The 16373-nt window shown below is 52.2% G+C and overlaps 1 protein-coding gene across 1 annotated transcript in view; it reads right to left on the bottom strand.

The window, feature by feature from the left end:
* Positions 1–334: 334 nt before the first annotated feature.
* The window catches only part of COL7A1 (collagen type VII alpha 1 chain), a 49668-nt gene continuing 33629 nt past the window's right edge, over positions 335–16373 (bottom strand). Inside the window, exons 76-116 of the mRNA XM_044676881.1 lie at positions 15800–15844; positions 15493–15555; positions 15248–15292; positions 13905–13940; positions 13236–13280; positions 12896–12928; positions 12090–12152; positions 11847–11882; positions 11680–11751; positions 11447–11515; positions 10729–10764; positions 10548–10589; positions 10212–10256; positions 10033–10077; positions 9741–9776; positions 9472–9531; positions 8995–9111; positions 8589–8660; positions 8340–8375; positions 8172–8231; positions 7934–7978; positions 7315–7350; positions 6909–6944; positions 6754–6810; positions 6302–6373; positions 5942–6013; positions 5654–5689; positions 5398–5478; positions 4999–5052; positions 4834–4887; positions 4536–4598; positions 4222–4284; positions 3308–3424; positions 3013–3090; positions 2676–2729; positions 2493–2541; positions 2246–2278; positions 1864–1956; positions 1623–1712; positions 1363–1536; positions 335–897 (exon numbers count right to left, since the gene is read on the bottom strand). Of these exons, the coding sequence (XP_044532816.1) occupies positions 872–897; positions 1363–1536; positions 1623–1712; positions 1864–1956; positions 2246–2278; positions 2493–2541; positions 2676–2729; positions 3013–3090; positions 3308–3424; positions 4222–4284; positions 4536–4598; positions 4834–4887; positions 4999–5052; positions 5398–5478; positions 5654–5689; positions 5942–6013; positions 6302–6373; positions 6754–6810; positions 6909–6944; positions 7315–7350; positions 7934–7978; positions 8172–8231; positions 8340–8375; positions 8589–8660; positions 8995–9111; positions 9472–9531; positions 9741–9776; positions 10033–10077; positions 10212–10256; positions 10548–10589; positions 10729–10764; positions 11447–11515; positions 11680–11751; positions 11847–11882; positions 12090–12152; positions 12896–12928; positions 13236–13280; positions 13905–13940; positions 15248–15292; positions 15493–15555; positions 15800–15844 (2439 nt within the window). The 3' untranslated portion in view covers positions 335–871. The remainder of the gene's footprint in view (positions 898–1362; positions 1537–1622; positions 1713–1863; positions 1957–2245; positions 2279–2492; positions 2542–2675; positions 2730–3012; positions 3091–3307; positions 3425–4221; positions 4285–4535; positions 4599–4833; positions 4888–4998; positions 5053–5397; positions 5479–5653; positions 5690–5941; positions 6014–6301; positions 6374–6753; positions 6811–6908; positions 6945–7314; positions 7351–7933; positions 7979–8171; positions 8232–8339; positions 8376–8588; positions 8661–8994; positions 9112–9471; positions 9532–9740; positions 9777–10032; positions 10078–10211; positions 10257–10547; positions 10590–10728; positions 10765–11446; positions 11516–11679; positions 11752–11846; positions 11883–12089; positions 12153–12895; positions 12929–13235; positions 13281–13904; positions 13941–15247; positions 15293–15492; positions 15556–15799; positions 15845–16373) is intronic.

Here is a 16373-nt window from a genome sequence, read left to right as displayed (position 1 = left end):
ATGGAGGTTATATAAAAATAAAAGATTCATTTTCAAAATATTTTCAAAGAAAAAGAGTTAGAAATGGGTAAGCAAGTCCATGGGAATTCCGGAGAGAAGTGGAGCTGCCAGCCCAGCTTCTGTGGCCCTCACATCCCCCACAAACACTGTAGCTCCTCCAAGCGTGGCTTGGTCTAGTCTTATCCACATCATCATCCCACCCTGGACCACAAGTCCCTCATCCCCACCGTCCACTTTTCTAAGCCAAATGAATATAAATGTCCTCCCAGGCCCAAGATGCTCCCTGCATCCCCCACCTCCCCCTCAGAGACATGAAGCAGGGCACCCTTGAAAACAGCAGCTTTAATGATTCCAGAATATACCCCAGTCTGGGACCAAAGAGCCAACCGGGGGAGAGAGCAGAGCCAGCGGCTACCCCTTCCCCACGTCCCCGGTCCTTGACCTGGGTCAGCACCATCAGAGCCAGCAGCGAAGCAGGGGCCAGACAGACAGACAGTCCATTGGAGGTCAGCTCTGTTAGCACCACCTGCCCTCGTCCCCCAAATCATTTGGGCCTGGAGGACAGGGGCAGGAATCGAGGGGGAGGAAGAATTCTGGAAGGAGGGGGCCGGGGACCCCTGGCCCGCCCCCTGGATACAGTTTCACGGAAATCAACAGACACACACACGCACACACCCATGTAGCACCAAGTTCCCATCCAGTCCCATCTGAGGGAATTAAAGTGGGATGTGGGGGGTAGGGGTGGGCTTCCAGGCCCTTCTGCAACCCCCTATTACCCCTCCAGGGGTCCTGGGTCCGCTGAGTGCTCACTCCCCCTCAGCAGGGGGCAGGGACCAGTGCCTGACTCAGACACTCTGTCCATTCTGACACCTCATCTCTGGGAGACAGGGGGAGCACCTAGGGAGGAGGAGAAAGAATGGCTGAGCAGCCCTGGCTGGGCCTATGAGCATCTCTCTGAAAAGCCACCTCCTCTTCCAGAAAACCTCCCCGGAATAACTGCAGGGACTCGACTTTCCAGGCTCAAAGACAGTCCCCCTTGCCTCAGCCTGGGGGCTCCCTGAGGTGAGAGGTCAGGCCTCCCGACTCAGTCAGTCCAACATTTATTAGATCTGTTCTATGTTGCCTCCTGCATTAAATGGTCAGTTTTTAGGGGCCAAGAATAACATTTTACATCGTTTTTGTCTCTTTTTATATCCCCTGGGCTAAGCACAATGCCTGGCACATTGTGAGGACTTAATATTTATGGACCGACTCCCTCCTCTCAGAGAGACTTCCCTGAAGCCGGGAATCTTCTCCCTCTCAGGCCCAGGGTTCCCCAAGAGCCGAGGCTGGGTCTCTTCCCCTCAGACCCCACAGACATACCTGGGCCTCCGTGGGGGAGACATTGTCGTTCACAGTCCTCCCGGGAACTGAAGCGGTTGGCATTGCCCTCACAGCCACCAAACACAAAGGGATGACAGCCCCTGCCAGGGCGGTGATACCATCGTAGGGTGTAACTGGAACAAGAGCCCTCATCCATCGGCAGAGAGCACACACCTGAGACGGAGGCCAGTGCGGCGGTCAGTGGGGAGGGGGCGCCTGGGGCTCAAGGACTCTGGGGTGAGGTGGGGGGAAGGTCTCACCATGAGCAGCCCAGGGCTCCTCGGTGGCATCGCCCTCCGTGTCCTCGTAATCCTCCAGGGAGTACTCGTCATCTTCTGGAGGCCCCGGCCCTGGGGAGAGGAGGGCAGGGACAGGGCGTCAGGCTTGGCCTCACCCAGCTCCCTCCAGAGCCCTCACCACCTCCGGGAGGTCCCTTCTGCCAATGGCATCGAGTGGCCCCACCGTGCCCATCCTGCACCCGACTGCTCTCTGCAGACTCACCTTCCTCCTCAGCATGGGAGAGCCTCAGCACAGGTACTGGACGAGGCCAGGGCCCAGGGCCCGGGGTGTCTGCGGAGTAACTGGGAAGGGGTCCTAGGAGGGAAGACCACCAAGCATGGTGGGCGCAGGGCCCCACCCACCGCTCTCCTACCCTGGGCACCAAACGTGGGGTTTAGAGAGAAGTTAGAGGGGAGAGTCAGGTTCAGAAGGGAGGCTGAGATGAGGGGAACAGATGGAGATTCAAAGATGGGGGGCTACAGAGAGGTAAGAAAAGAAAGAATGAGGAGATGACAGGAGAATGAGGGGAAAGGATTAAAAGTCAAAAGGAATGGAGGGGGGTTAGAAGTGAGGAACAAGGCCTGATCCCAGAGAGGAGGCTTACTTGATCCAGAAGAGATAAACTGACCCCCACAGGCTGGAGAGAGAGAAAGAGAAGGGCACACATTCACTGCCTGGGCCCCAGGAGTTAGGTCCTGGCCCCGGCTGTTCTCGCCTCCCCCCTCCCTTCCGTTACACACGGGGAATCCAGAGACACTTGGTGAGACAGGGGCAGAGGAGGAATGAGCCACGTGAGCCTGGGGTCATGCCTGTGACTCCCTTTCCTCCTCTGCCCCTCTCCCACTCCTCACCGCAATGCTGGCTCATCTCTTGCCGAATGAAGCTTCGGATGTCAGATTCCTGAAGGACATAAAGGGAAGCCAAGGTTAGAGCCCGTCCGGGGTGGGAGAGGTCCTGCCCCCCCTTTGTTTCATCTCCTCCTCCTCCCTCACCCCTTTCCCCCAAGCCTCTGAAAGTGGGGTGTTGCCACTCACCGTCATAGATGCTTCCCCTTTCTCTCCTCGGGGGCCCACTGGGCCTATGCTCCCCTGTGAGAGAGAGAAATGCAATTCAGGCGACCAGCACTGGGTGCCTGCCGGGCTGAGCTGGAAGAGCCAGAGCTCAGAGAAAGCCTTGGGGAGGCACCAACGCATGGCTAATACCCAATACAACATTGGTGCCATAGAGTTACAAAACAAAGTGCTCTGTGTGGACTGAAGGGGGAAGTACCCCCCCCCAAGGAGATGCAGCCCAGGGGAGCAACCCAGGCCTTCAGGTGCCCTTGGAACCTTCCCACCAACCTACCACGTTCCCTCAGAGTCCCGGACTCACCTGCTCCCCTCGCTCTCCAGGGATTCCAGGGGCCCCGCGGGTACCCACCACACTCTCCCCAGGGGGACCCCTCTCGCCCTGAAGGAGGTAACGAAGGGGGGGAAATGATGAGCCAGAGGCCCCAACACCTCCTCACTCCCTTCAGAAAAAATACCCCTTTTCTTGTACAGAAAGAGGCAGCCCTGCCCACAGCCAAGAGCTCCAAGATGGAAGAGGGTGTGAGTACTGGGGATCAGGAATGCTGCCCCAGGCCATGGTCAGGGTGACAGGAGGGCCTAGGGAGTAAGCTACTCACCTTTTGCCCCTGGATGCCCTCAGGACCTTTAGGGCCCGTGCTGCCTGGAGGCCCAGGGGGTCCTGAGGCTCCATCACTGCCCCTGGGGCCTTGGATTCCCCCAACACCAGGAGCTCCCTGAGGGAGAAAGAGGATGGAGATGAAGATGAAGATAACAGCAACTGGCAACACTTGGAGGTACAGCTTGGGGTGGGGGGCCTGGAAGCTCAGGATTCAAACCTAGCCTCTGATTTGCAGCGACAGAGTGTGGGCATCTTGGTGCCCCACTAAGTCCCTGAGACTAAGGTTCAGAACAGTTGGCATCGGTGCCAGGGAGCTCACCTAGACCTACACCAGTGAAGCCTCAAGTGTCCCTTAGATTGAAGCCCCCTGAGGGCAAAGACTGGCTTTTCCATCCTCAGTGCTTTAGCCAGAACACAGTAGGTGCTTAAAAATGTTCATAGATTAAAGTCCAGATAAAAAAAAATATATTTATACGTGTGTGTTTGTGTGTCTGTCTATCTCAAGGAAATGTTCTTGTGACATGATGTCCTTGACAGAAATTATCTCCAAGCCTGCCAACAACCCTGTCCTTGTTTTACAGATGAAGAAACTGAGGCTCCAAAAGGTTATATGGCTTGTCCAAAGTCGGACAGTTAGTGGGATTTGAACCCCCAAGTTTAGTATTCTATCCACTAGACCACACCGCCTTTAAAATAATAAGAGCAGACATTTCTATTGCCCCTAAAAGCTAACAGAGTGTCTTCCATGTATCATCTTGTTTGATTCTCACCCCCATCCTGTGAGGGAGGTTCTATTATTAATCCCCATTTTAGAGATGAGTAATTAGGCTCAGAAAAGGCAAGGCCAAGGCCAGCTTCAGCCAGAAGGTATCTGGGTTCCGATATGGAATCATGACCTCTTCTCTTACTTACCCTCTCCCCTTTCTCGCCCTGGTCACCCTTGGGTCCTTGTTGACCATCAAAACCTCGGTCACCCTAATGGGGAAAAATGGTAAGTCTCAGGGGGTGTCCTTATCCTCCCTCTTCCCCCACAGCCTACCTCCTCCAGCTCTACTCATCTGTCTTTCGTCCCATAAAACTCCCATACCCCCCTGTCCTGTAGTTCCACCTCCTCCCCACCAAGGCAGGGTGTCTACATCCACACACCCAACTCAGCAGCCTGGTGAGGCTCAGACTCAGATTCTAGGACCAAAAGAGACAAAGAATTCCCCTCTCCAACATCATACCTTGGGACCAATCAAACCTTCCTTTCCTGGGTGCCCAGACAGGCCTGGTAGCCCCATCTCCCCCTGAGAAAGAATGAGAATGAGTCTAGCCCCACTTGCCCACATGACCCAGATCTGACAACCCCCCAAACCAGAGCAAGCCCTCCCAAGATGAGAGCCAAGGCCTCTCCCCAAATGAAAGCAAGGCTCCCTATAAGTGTTGACACTTTCTTCTCCCCTTAAATATGAGCCCACTTCCTCCAGATGTGATAGAAAGCCCCCATCTGTGTGTGCCCCTGGCTACCCCCATACTCCTCACCATCTCTCCTTTCCGTCCAGGGAGTCCAGGTCGTCCATGGAGACCTGCTTCCCCCTAAGGGTGGAGGAAGACCCCCCAAAAAGACAAAAATGAGGGAGAGGGTAATTCAGTCATCTGATGAAGATGACTAACATCACCCGGTCTCTTCCCCAGGGTGTCCCTTACCTTGTCCCCCTTCTCCCCGTCTTGGCCACAGGCCCCTTTCAGGCCCCGATCTCCCTGTAGAACGGATGCTGATGAGACCACAGTCCTGATCCCCCCTCATCACAGTTCAGTCTCCCAACCCTGGCCTACTAAATCATATCCCTTTTTATCTGAAAAGGACCCCAGAGACCCATCCAGTTCCATCCCCCTATCTGTCAGGGGAAGAAGTGGAGGTCAAGAAAGGAGAAGTCCCTAACCGGCAGCCACTAAGCCTAATCTGGAGCTAGGGCTCTTTCCACTGGACCACACCAACTCCCTTCCATCATCTTGACACCCAGTCTCACCCCTAAGCTCATGCCCCCATCCCTCCTGGACACAACTCCCTGTGGGCCCCTTCGAGCTCCCACCTGCTACACCTACCTTGGGACCTCGAGGGCCCATATAGCCGGCCTCTCCCTTCTCACCAGGGATACCGGGAACTCCATCCTTCCCAGAGAGGCCCTGAGGGGGAGAGTAAGGGCCTCAAAGAAGGAAATGGAACACAGAAAAGGACTGGCAATCAAATGGAAGGTAGGGAGGCCACGGACCCATGGGAAGGATCATGGCTAGGTCATAGGAAATGTGGGCTATGGATGGAAAAGTCACAGATAGGTACTAAAAGTGAAAGATGACTCACCAATGCCCCGGGGATCCCTGGGTCACCAGACTCGCCCTGTGGGGAGAAGAGTCCATGTGGGTGGGGGGAGAATTCCAAGAATCAAGACCGAGGACACAGAAAGTCATGGCACCACCCAGAACCCATGAAGTTAGAGGCAATCAGGACCACACTCTACAGCACCATAGGCTAGGGATAGCTCAGAGAGGACATTCATGTAATCTGCACATACAAGGCCAGTGGAACATATACACACAACCCACATATATGCGTTTGGGCTGCGTCCTGTGTGGCGAGGGAAGTTCTTACCTTCTGCCCCATGGGACCTCGAACACCCTGGGAGCCAGGAGAGCCTCTGTCTCCCAGTTCTCCCTTCACGCCCTGCAGAGATTGGGGTAGGAAGAAGTGTCAGGGGAATGCCATCATGGATTTAGAGTTCAAAGAGAACTAAAAGTCCTCAAGTCCAACTTTCTCCATCTTACAGAGAAGACTGAGGCACTAATGCCTAGAATCCCTGATCTAGGAAATATGTGATCTACAATTTGAACTCAGGTGGTCGAGTCCAGTTCAGAACCTCATCCATTACACCAAGATGCTTCTGGAGAACAACAGCATTCTGCCCCTATGTCACATCCCTGCCTAACTCTCTGGTCCAGCTGCCATCCTTACCTTTTCCCCAGGAAGGCCAATTTCCCCTCTAGCTCCTTTGTCACCATCTAAGCCTCTCAGGCCTCGGTCACCCTGAATTGGGAAAAAGAGGGGACAGTAATAGAAAAAAAAATTATTTTTCCATTTGAGAAATTTTATTTTCCCTTTACTTTCCAGGTTCGACAAATGGACATTGCTAAGTTCCTCCTTCTTGACCCAAAATGTACAGTGAAGATGAGAAGAGTTGGAACATTTTGCTGTCTAACTTCTTTGATTCCTTAGATTCTCTATTGGGTGTTGGTCAGACTGTACCCCCCACAAGTCTAATTTTTATTTAAGGGACCCTGGTATCAGGGGACATTGGGGAAGGGGTAAAGAAAAAAGCAAGTGTCTCCCAGGAAGCATGCCACTCAGAGAAAGCTTCCCCCAGTCCCCTCATCATAGCCACTCCATCGATCCCTTTCCCAACTCACTGTCTCTCCCTTGGGGCCTCGAGGTCCAGGAGGCCCCTCCATCACAGCTGTATCACCCTGATGGGGAAGAAGAGGGAGAGAAATGAGTCTTGGATCCTGCCCCACTTCCTGTGGCTACATCCTTTCACATTCCCCTCCTCCCTTCTCAGTCTTACCTTGTCACCCTTTAGTCCAGGGGCTCCCACATCACCCTGTCAGAGAAAGGGGAGGAAGGTGGAATGGAGAAGGAAGGAAAAGGTCAAGGCCAAGATCACTGGATTTTATAAGATCATAAGACGTGAAGCTAGAGAAGAGCTTAGAGGTCATCTTGTCCAACCTCTTCATTTTTCAGATAAGGAAACTGAGACCCAGAGAGGGCAGGAAATCTCCCCAACTCTGAAGAATGGGGTAGAGATTTCTCTCCCTTAACAATCCCACTGCCAGACACCTCCCCTCTTCATGGCCTCACACGTGTATCCTCACACACATACATATATATATATACACACATATATGCATGCATACCCAAATCTGTTCTCTCACTCCCCAGGGCCTGGCCCCAAGTTACCCACACATACTTGCCTTGTCCCCTCGTTCTCCCCGGTTCCCTGGAGGGCCCTAGGGGAGAGGAAAGGGAGAGATGAATTAACGAAGTCATCTGGAGAAGGGACTAGGGATAAGTCCTGCCTAGGGATAAGGATCAGCCTGGGCTCTCTTGGAGACGTGGGTGAATCTCTTTGGTCCTTCTGTCCAGGTACAACACTATGTGCAAAGTCCTGTGTTCAGCCACAGGAACCCAAAAAAAACCAGACTGCTCTCAAAGAACTTACAGTCTAACGAGGGAAAGGGCAAAAACAGACAACTGATGCCAGCAAGGGAGGCAACAACAAAAGAGTGGGGTTCATGCTATGAGAGAGAATGTGGAGGATGGGGAGGCACTTCTGTGGGTTAGTGTCTTGGGTCAGGGATCAGTCTCTACGCCTCTCCCCCAGGACCTCAGGCAGCACTTGACCCTTTCAAAAATGCTTATCTTGTCATCAGTCACTGTCTGGTCTCCCCAGTGGGCCCTAAGAGGCAGAGACTGAGTCTCAGACAAACCTTACATCACCCCCTAGTGCCCAGCACTCAGTGGGTGCCCAATAAATGCTGAACACGTGAATGAATGAAGTATCCACTAGAATTCACATCAGACACTACTTACTGCTGGGCCTCTGTCTCCCTCCAGACCAGGACGGCCATTTTCACCCTAGAAGAGAAGTCAGGTCTCACGGGAATACAGGGGTCACAGAGATAGGACAGCAAGAGTTTGAGGGAACCGAGGATTTGGCGGGGGATGCTTTAAGAGTCTGTGAGGTGACTTTTCCCTTCCCCCAGCATAGGAGCAGTGGATGCTGCCTGGTTACTGCGATGGAGTCTCCCATCCTCAAGGGAATACACACCCGGATGCCTGGATCCCCTCTCTCTCCTCGGGCTCCTGGCTGCCCCACTCCAGGATCTCCCTGATAAAAAAAACAGAGTTTGATGGTTGTAGCTGGGAGGGGGGGCAGGATGGAGACACCTCTCTTCCCTCCTCTCTCCAAGCCTCTCCCTCATCTCTCTTCTCCTACCTTGTCTCCTTTGGGTCCAGAGGTCCCAGGTGCTCCCTATGAACAGACAGAGAAATGTGAAGAGGAGGCGAATGGGCGTTGGGGGTTTAGCCCTCATGCCCTCTGAGGAAGGGTAATGTCCCTTAGCTAGGCCTAGTCAGGAGAGCCCTTGAAGATGGCATTGGCAGGAATAAGCACAGGAATACAGAGACCCAGATGTGGGAGCATTTGGACACGTGGACACTCTGATACATTGATGCTAGGACTCACCGATGCCCCAGTTGGTCCTGGGAGCCCAGAAGGCCCTGGGGCTCCTTCTTTCCCAGGGGAACCCATCAAACCCTGTAGGAAAAATGAGAGGGTGAGGGAACTAGGTCCCCCATATAATGTAAAATAAAGCTGGGGAGCTCCCATTCGCTCCCAATTCAGAGCCCTTACAGAGAACCTTCTTCGAAATCTTTTCATCCTCCCTGGGGTCTAATGCTCTTGCATTTTCCCCAGACTGTCTTCCCTGACATTCTGTTTCTCAGTTGTCTCCCCTGGTCTGTAAACTCTCCATTTTGGTCTCTCCAGAAATAAGGTCCCCCTACAGATACGCTGACTGTGTGAATGGCTGGGAGACATTTCATCCCCTGGGGAGCACCCCCTATTCCACCCATCCCACGGTCCCCCTTACCCGCTCTCCAGAAGGGCCCGGCTGCCCAGGCTCTCCTCTGGGGCCTGCATGTCCAGGGAATCCTACAACACCTGGTGCTCCTGGGGGTCCAGGAGGACCTGGAAGGCCTGAGTCTCCCTAAAATAAAGAGAAGCCCAGATCATGACTCAGGGTCCCTTTCATCCATCCTACCTCCTGTTGGTGCTTATTCACACCTCCAGGTCATAGGGTTTAGAACCAGACAGAACCCAAGAGATACTGAGTCAGTCCTCTCTTTCTACTAGGGAAGAAACTAAATTCCAAACAGGACTTGCCCAAGTCACAGAACTCAAAATGTTGGTTTTTCTCCACTCCCACCTATTTTCAGCCTCTTAAGATTCCCATCTTCTTACTCCCAGTTTCTCCTGTCCCCAAACCACTCCAAGGATGTCTTCTTCTCTAACCCCAAACGGCTTCCTCCTCAACTGCCAGCTCAAGCTGGGGAGGGGGTACTCTCACCTTCAGGCCTGGAGGCCCATCTGATCCAGGGGGGCCCTGAATCCCAATGCCCATGGAGCCCTGAAGAGAGATGGGGAAGTTAATTCAGAGGATTCTAAGAGACCTTCAGGATAGCCCCATTCTCAACAAAGACTACAGTAATGAATAGGGAGCCCAGAGCTCCAGGGGATGGAGAGGAGGAGAGAGGAGGGAAGGCCAGCTGGAAAGGTAGAATTGGGGGAAAACGGCCTTGGTGGGATGCGGTGGAAGGGAAGGTCAGACATTCTCACCTTTTCCCCCCTGAGTCCTGCTGCCCCTTTCCGGCCCTGCAAAAGAGAAACATATGAAGTGGAGAATTCTAACGTGTGACCTGGGACACATGTGCTCCAACACGAGGATACAGGCATGTGTGCTCAGACATGACAGCACACAGGTGCTCAGACACACATGTGTATGTGTGTGTTATATGTATAACATGTGTGTTATATAATGGCACAAAAATAGCCCCCGAATGACTTTTTACACACCTGAGTACATTCATTCATGATCTTAGATGTGCTCCTTGGCCCCATCCCAACTTACATCTTCTCCAGGGTCTCCAGGTTCTCCAGGTTGTCCAGCCTCACCCTGCAGAAGGAAGAAAGGAAGTGGGGGGCCTCAACCAAACATGGGCTCCCCTTTCTCTCCAGAGCTAGGTACTCCAGCTCCCCCTCCCTCCCACCATGGATTAGTGAACTCAAAGAGAGGGGTCCAGGCCTCACCTTCTCTCCTCGAGGCCCAGGAAGTCCTCGGTCTCCTTTAGATCCCTGCAGAGATGGGATCAGGGAATGGGGGTCCATGGCAGAGGTCAGCCATTGATCAGGGGAGTAATGAGGGGGAAGGTTCCAATGGGTCCTCTGGGGTGGGCATGGGAGGCCACAGATTGCCATTCTTGGGGGAATCGAAGGGGTCAGCACAGATATCCTGGGAGAGAGCCTGATCAGGGGGCCAGGAGATCATTCTAGGGGTGATCTCAAGGGTTATGATGGTTCTCCAAGGTGTTTCAGAGGGCACTGACTACAGGTTATGGAAATCCCAGGTACCGAAGAGACACTCACAGGTTCTCCCACCAGGTCTCCAGCAAGGCCTCCAGGGGCTCCCTGAGAATGAGGAGATGGGAATCAGGAACAGAGAAGAGGAGGCTCTGGGGACCCAGATTCACTCACCTCCCAGAACTTTTCACCTGACCCCAAGTCTTTGTCCCATTCCTTCCCTGGGCCTTGGACTCAACTCACTTACCTTCTCACCCTTCATACCAGGAGGCCCAACCACAGCCTGGGAAGGAAGAGAGACACAATGACCCACTGTATTAGCTCTTTAGCTTCAGTGCTGTCCCCACATCAGAGGCATGTATTTGGGGGAGGGGGGCAGGCAGGGAGAGGACTAATTTTTGCTTCTTTAAGCTTCCTATAAAATGGGAAGAAAACCCTGCCCTACACAAGAACAGAAACTAATGGAGTAGCCTTAGTGTCACAGAATTTTTGTTAATATTGTTGTTGTGATCATGAGGTTTAAATTAGGAAAGAAATTCTCCCTTATACATATGGGGAAACTGAGGCCAGCAGAGATGTGATTTAAGGCCACACATGCCTAGATTTGGAACCACCTCCCCTGACCCCAAATTTGAGTCTCTCAAGCACAGTTTATTTTTCTCTTTTGCTCCTCATAACAGCAGCTCATGCGATGTTTGCTCATTCTCATTTTACAAAGGAAAAAACTGAGGCCCCAAGGGGTAGGCGACTTGCCTAGGACAGGGCTAGTTACTGACAGATTCGGAACTTGAACCTGAGGCTTCTGACCCTTGATTTAGAGTTCTTTTCAAAACCAAGAAGACATGCCCAGAACCCTGGGGTGGTTTGGATGGTTGGGGCTTAGAGATATGACATCGGGCAGAGGGAGTGAGTGCAGGGGGAGAGATGAAGGGCAGGGGGTGGGGTCATGTTGTCGTCGTAGTTACCTGTCCTGGGAGTCCTGTAGCTCCAGGCTCCCCTTTGGGTCCAACAGGGCCGGACAGGCCAGGTGGTCCCTGCCCCAGAAGAACATTAGAGAATTTGACCTCTACCCTGCCCATCTGTCCCGACTCCCTCATCCCTTTCACTCCCCCACAACACTCTGTCCCTAACCCTGTCCATCCCTCTCACCCCTCTTCCTTCTCCCCATGATCTTCCTCCTTCTAGCTCTCAAACATACCGGGACACCAGGAGCTCCCCTTTCTCCATCTTTGCCATCCCGGCCCGTCACTCCAGGCTTCCCTGTCTCCCCCTACGATGAAAGATGGCATAAACCTCTATCTGTTACCAGCTCTTTCCCCATTCACCTCCAGCCACCCTATTCCCCTTCCTGGCTCAAGGACTTACCACTTGGCCTGGCAAACCCGGTGCACCCTGGGGACCCTGAAGGGTGGAGAAAGGAATACATCAAACATGATGGGAAGGAAGAGAGGAGGAGATGTGAAGGCAGTGAGAACAGGACAGATATGGGAGATACAATGCGTGTAGACTGGAGAGAAGACACAGGGCTGGAAGTTAGACAAAGTCCAGGAAGCTGGGAGACAGACTAAGAGTGCCACCCCCCAACCCAAAGAAGACATAGCCACTCACCACGAGGCCAGAGGAACCTGGGGGGCCAGGAAGACCCACAACCCCCGGGGGACCAGGCAGGCCCTACAATGAAGACAGACATGGACAAAGAAACTGAGGCTGGTCAGAGGGAATTATCTCCCCCACCCCAGAGTTCCCTCCATCCCACAGAGTCTGGGTTACTAATGGGAGACCTCACCTCCATTCATCAGGAGACAAGATCAGGAGAAAACAGTAACACCAGTCCCCTACTTTTTTTTACTATGACAATTTCTTTAATTTTCACCTTATGGAAATATATTTTTCATTTTTATTTCCATGATACAAAAATGTTGAATATCTAACAGTGATCTGAAGCAGAACTGGAATAAGGCAGATCCATGGAATTTTGTGGTATTTTCTTTTGTTTATTTTTTTCATTTAACAAAGTAAGGGCTGGTATATTTTGTAGGTCTATCATAGATTTCATACAAAGACATACTACACACATGTGCTCTCTCTCTGTCTCTCCCTCTCTGTCCCCCTCTCTATTCTCTCTCTCTCTCTCTCTCTCTCTCTCTCTCTCTCTCTCTCTCTCTGTCTCTCTCTGTCTCTCTCTCTCTCTCTCTCTCACACACACACACACACACACACACAAAATTTTATCAAAAGATTTCTCCCCACCTCATTACCCCCTCTTCCCCAAAAGCTAGATCAAGATTCAAATAGTGAATATGGGCAAAATGTGTAAAAAGAAATGACCCTTTCATGTCCCCATATACACGACTCCCCTACACTGACCCTAGATGACCAACCCCTATGACCCCCTAAAGGTAGGAGTCACTCACCCGCCCAGGTGGTCCAGGCTCACCAGGCTCCCCCTGAAAACAAGCCAAGTAATCCCATGAAACTGAAAAACTAATGTGAGACTCCCACAGTCCAGACTCTTTCTCTCCCCAAGTTTTCCAATACCCCAGAGGATCAATCTCTACATCTTTTCAAATATAGGCTGTCACCTGCTTGATGTTTTCTTTGCATAAACTACTAACAGGTATGTTCCCCGCTCCTGCCACCCCAGATTCTTTTCCATCTCCTCTGCCAGTTTGATGCCCTTCCCCGCCAGGTCCCCTACATCATATAACCCGGATGAATGAGTCACAAATAATTGCAGAAACACTTTTCACTGACCTTCAAGCCAGATGGACCCTGAGGTCCCGGAGGGCCAGCAAGTCCCTAGGGAGAAGGTTCAAAGTAAGGGGTCAGAATAAATGGTGGAGTCAGGACAAGCCAGGCCTGACTTCTAGTGTATTTCTCTTCATTCTCTTCCATTCAGTTGCTTCTCAGGACATGTGGCACAGGCAGGAGAGGCACCTTGCCCAGCACGGCCCATTTCTCAGGTCCCTCGTGACAATCCCGGCTCCCTCCCAAACCATCCCAGGGTTTCGAGCCCCTTTACAAGCTCTGGTCAAGCAGCCCCAGGTGGCCTCCCTAGAGGTTCCTGGGGCAGAGTGAGCTTGGAGCCGAATTATGGCATTACCTCCGCCCAGGGCCCAGGACACAGAGCAGGCAGTATTGTCTCAGAGGAGGAGAAGCATTTGGTAGCTAAGAGCCAGGGCCCACACTGGGACTAGAGGTGGGTAAGTGCCACCTCCCGACCAGGAAATGCTACTCATCTGTGCCATCCGTTCTATCCCTGCAACCCCAACCTGATAATTCTGATGGTTTCTGGGCAACCCCCCGTCACCATCGCAGACCTCCTCTCCTCCTCTCCCTCCCTTCCCATTTGTCATAAGGAGAAAGAAAAAAAAAACACCTTCTATGCCATTGCCCCATTGGCATTACACCTCCCTCACTCACCGGGACACCATGTGGTCCAGGGTCCCCCTGGTTGCCCTAGGAAGAAGGAAGGAGCCTAATGAGAAAGATCTAAAGCCAATACCCTCACAGCCTTCCCCTCCCATAGTACTGCCTGAACAAAACAGATGGGGAAACTGAGATATCCTGTTTTACAAGACCAGGAAGATCTCAGAGTGAAAGGAGAGCCCCAAGAAGAGGGGCGGGGGACCAGTCAAGAGAAAGAAGAGATGGGTGAACAAGGTTCCCAGGGACTAGAAACAGAGAGGGTGGCCTGGAAGTGGGGAGCAAAGGGGTTCCTTGGGGAAACAGTAACAGAAAGGTTCCCAAGGGGCATGAGGGAGTAATTGGTCCCCAGAGCAGAACAGGGGAGTCCCCTAAAGGTGAGGGAGGAGGGTCCTCTGGAAAGTGAAGATCAGGTAGAAGGGGGGGTGGGGGGTTACTCACTGCTGGACCTGGAGCTCCTCTTGCACCCTGAGGACCCTATATGGAGAAAGGTAAGATGAGAGGGTTTCTTCAGAGAGTTCTAAGAGTCCATAAAGGCTGAGGGAGACTGACCTATGACCTTTCAGTGGAAGCCAACCATGGCTGTAGCCATGGATGTTTGGAATTGTGAGAAAGATCTGGCAAGTCAAGGCTAAGGGTGGAAGCAGTCCCTAGACCTTCCCTCTAAGGCAGTGATGGGCAAACTATGGCCCACAGGCCAGATGCGGCCCCCTGAAATGTTCTATCTGGCCACTCAACAGTATTCCTAATCTGACAAATACAATGAGTAGGATACAATACAATGAAACTTTGAAAGAGTGGCCATAAAAACAGACTGACAGATGAGCATTTCCTTCCCTTTGGCCCCCTCTTTAAAAAGTTTGCCCATCACTGGTCTAAGGGGTGGTGGGTGCAGCACTGGACCCAGGAGTCAAGAACACTTGGGCTCTAGTCCTGCCTAAGGCGCCGACTAGCCTCCTACCTGAATCATTCATTTAACTCAGTAGGCCTCAGCTTGGTCCTGAGGATGGTAAGTCTCTCCTAACTTTAAATCTATGATCGATGATTCTGTGATTTATAATCAAAGGATATATAATATAACCCTCCCCTGGTCACTTTCTTCCATCTCCTTGTCTGTACCCCTAATTGCCTAACAATGAAGGCTGAGTACTACGGCCCCTTGGAAAGTATTCTGAGCTGACTCCCCTACATCCACCTTGCTTGACCCAAAGCTTGATGATGGAGATGCACGTAGAGTTTGGCAGAGCAACAGAATTATTCGCCCATTCCTCCCTTATGAGGTCATTGTGACCCTGGAACTGTGACCTGATCCACCCCCTTTTCACCCAGTCCCCACTCACCGGCTTTCCTTCTAGCCCTGGCGGTCCCCGCTCTCCAGAAGGGCCCTGGAGAGAACAATATTAACCCTGAAGAGTCCATACACAGTCCCGTGCACACGTGCAGTGTATGCCCCACGTACATGCGCAGTGCTGGGGCCCTACATTATGCCAACCTTGCACCCCTAGGAAGGCCCAGGCAAAGCTCCCCTCACATACAGCCTCCCAGCCATGGAGCCCAATGCCCAGAGGATGCGGGGAATGCTCACCGGGCTGCCATCTCGGCCCTTCTCTCCAACCTCTCCACGATCGCCCTTGGCTCCGTGCTCTCCCTGCAATTCAGAATCAGGGACTAAACCTTGGCCGCCTTAGCTCCATCCAGGGCACATGCCCAAGGTATTTATTTATTCACATTGATCTGTAATTAGCACTGGTGAGCCCTGTGGTGACCAGGAAGGCTAGACCCCTCGTGGGAGGGGAGGGATCACAGGCTCGGCAGATTTTTCTATAGTCTCTCAAGACATGCCAAGGAACCAGAGAAGCCCCTTTGTGAGGGGACTCTGGGGTGGTTCTCACCTTGTCTCCTTTGGGGCCTCGTTCACCGTCTCTGCCTGGTTCACCCTAATGGGGAAAGAAAACTGTGTATCAGACATCTGGATGACCTGGAACCCACCCTCTCCCATCTCCCTTCAGGCTTTCCCAACTGCCCACCCAATTCATCATCAACCCCAGGACAAGTAGAGGCGAAGAGAAGGAGGAAGAGGACAAAGGAAGTATAAAAAGGAAGAAGAAAAGGAGGAAAAGGGAGGAAGAAGAGTTTTCATTTCAATTGTACCTTGAGATGCAGAAGGAAATAGACATTTTTGAACATGGCCACTGTATAGATTTCCTTACTTGTTATGAGAAAATGTCCCTCCTCTCTTTCTGAGGGAGGGAGATGGCAACAGGGATGCCAAAGACAGAGAGAGTCTGAAACATTTAAATGCACAAAGGAGAGCAGAAAGAGGTTCAGGAGGAGGCATGGAAAAACAGGCCAGTTTTGTAAGTTACACACTGAATTTACTGTTTACTTCTTTTAAGAAGCAAATAGTATAAAATGAAGATTCATGGTTTTATTCTTTTAATATTCACACAAGAATGCTTATTTCAG

Source organism: Gracilinanus agilis, chromosome 1 (assembly GCF_016433145.1).
Source record: "Gracilinanus agilis isolate LMUSP501 chromosome 1, AgileGrace, whole genome shotgun sequence".
NCBI lineage: Eukaryota > Metazoa > Chordata > Mammalia > Didelphimorphia > Didelphidae > Gracilinanus > Gracilinanus agilis.
This window is presented reverse-complemented; position numbering and strand designations above follow the sequence as displayed.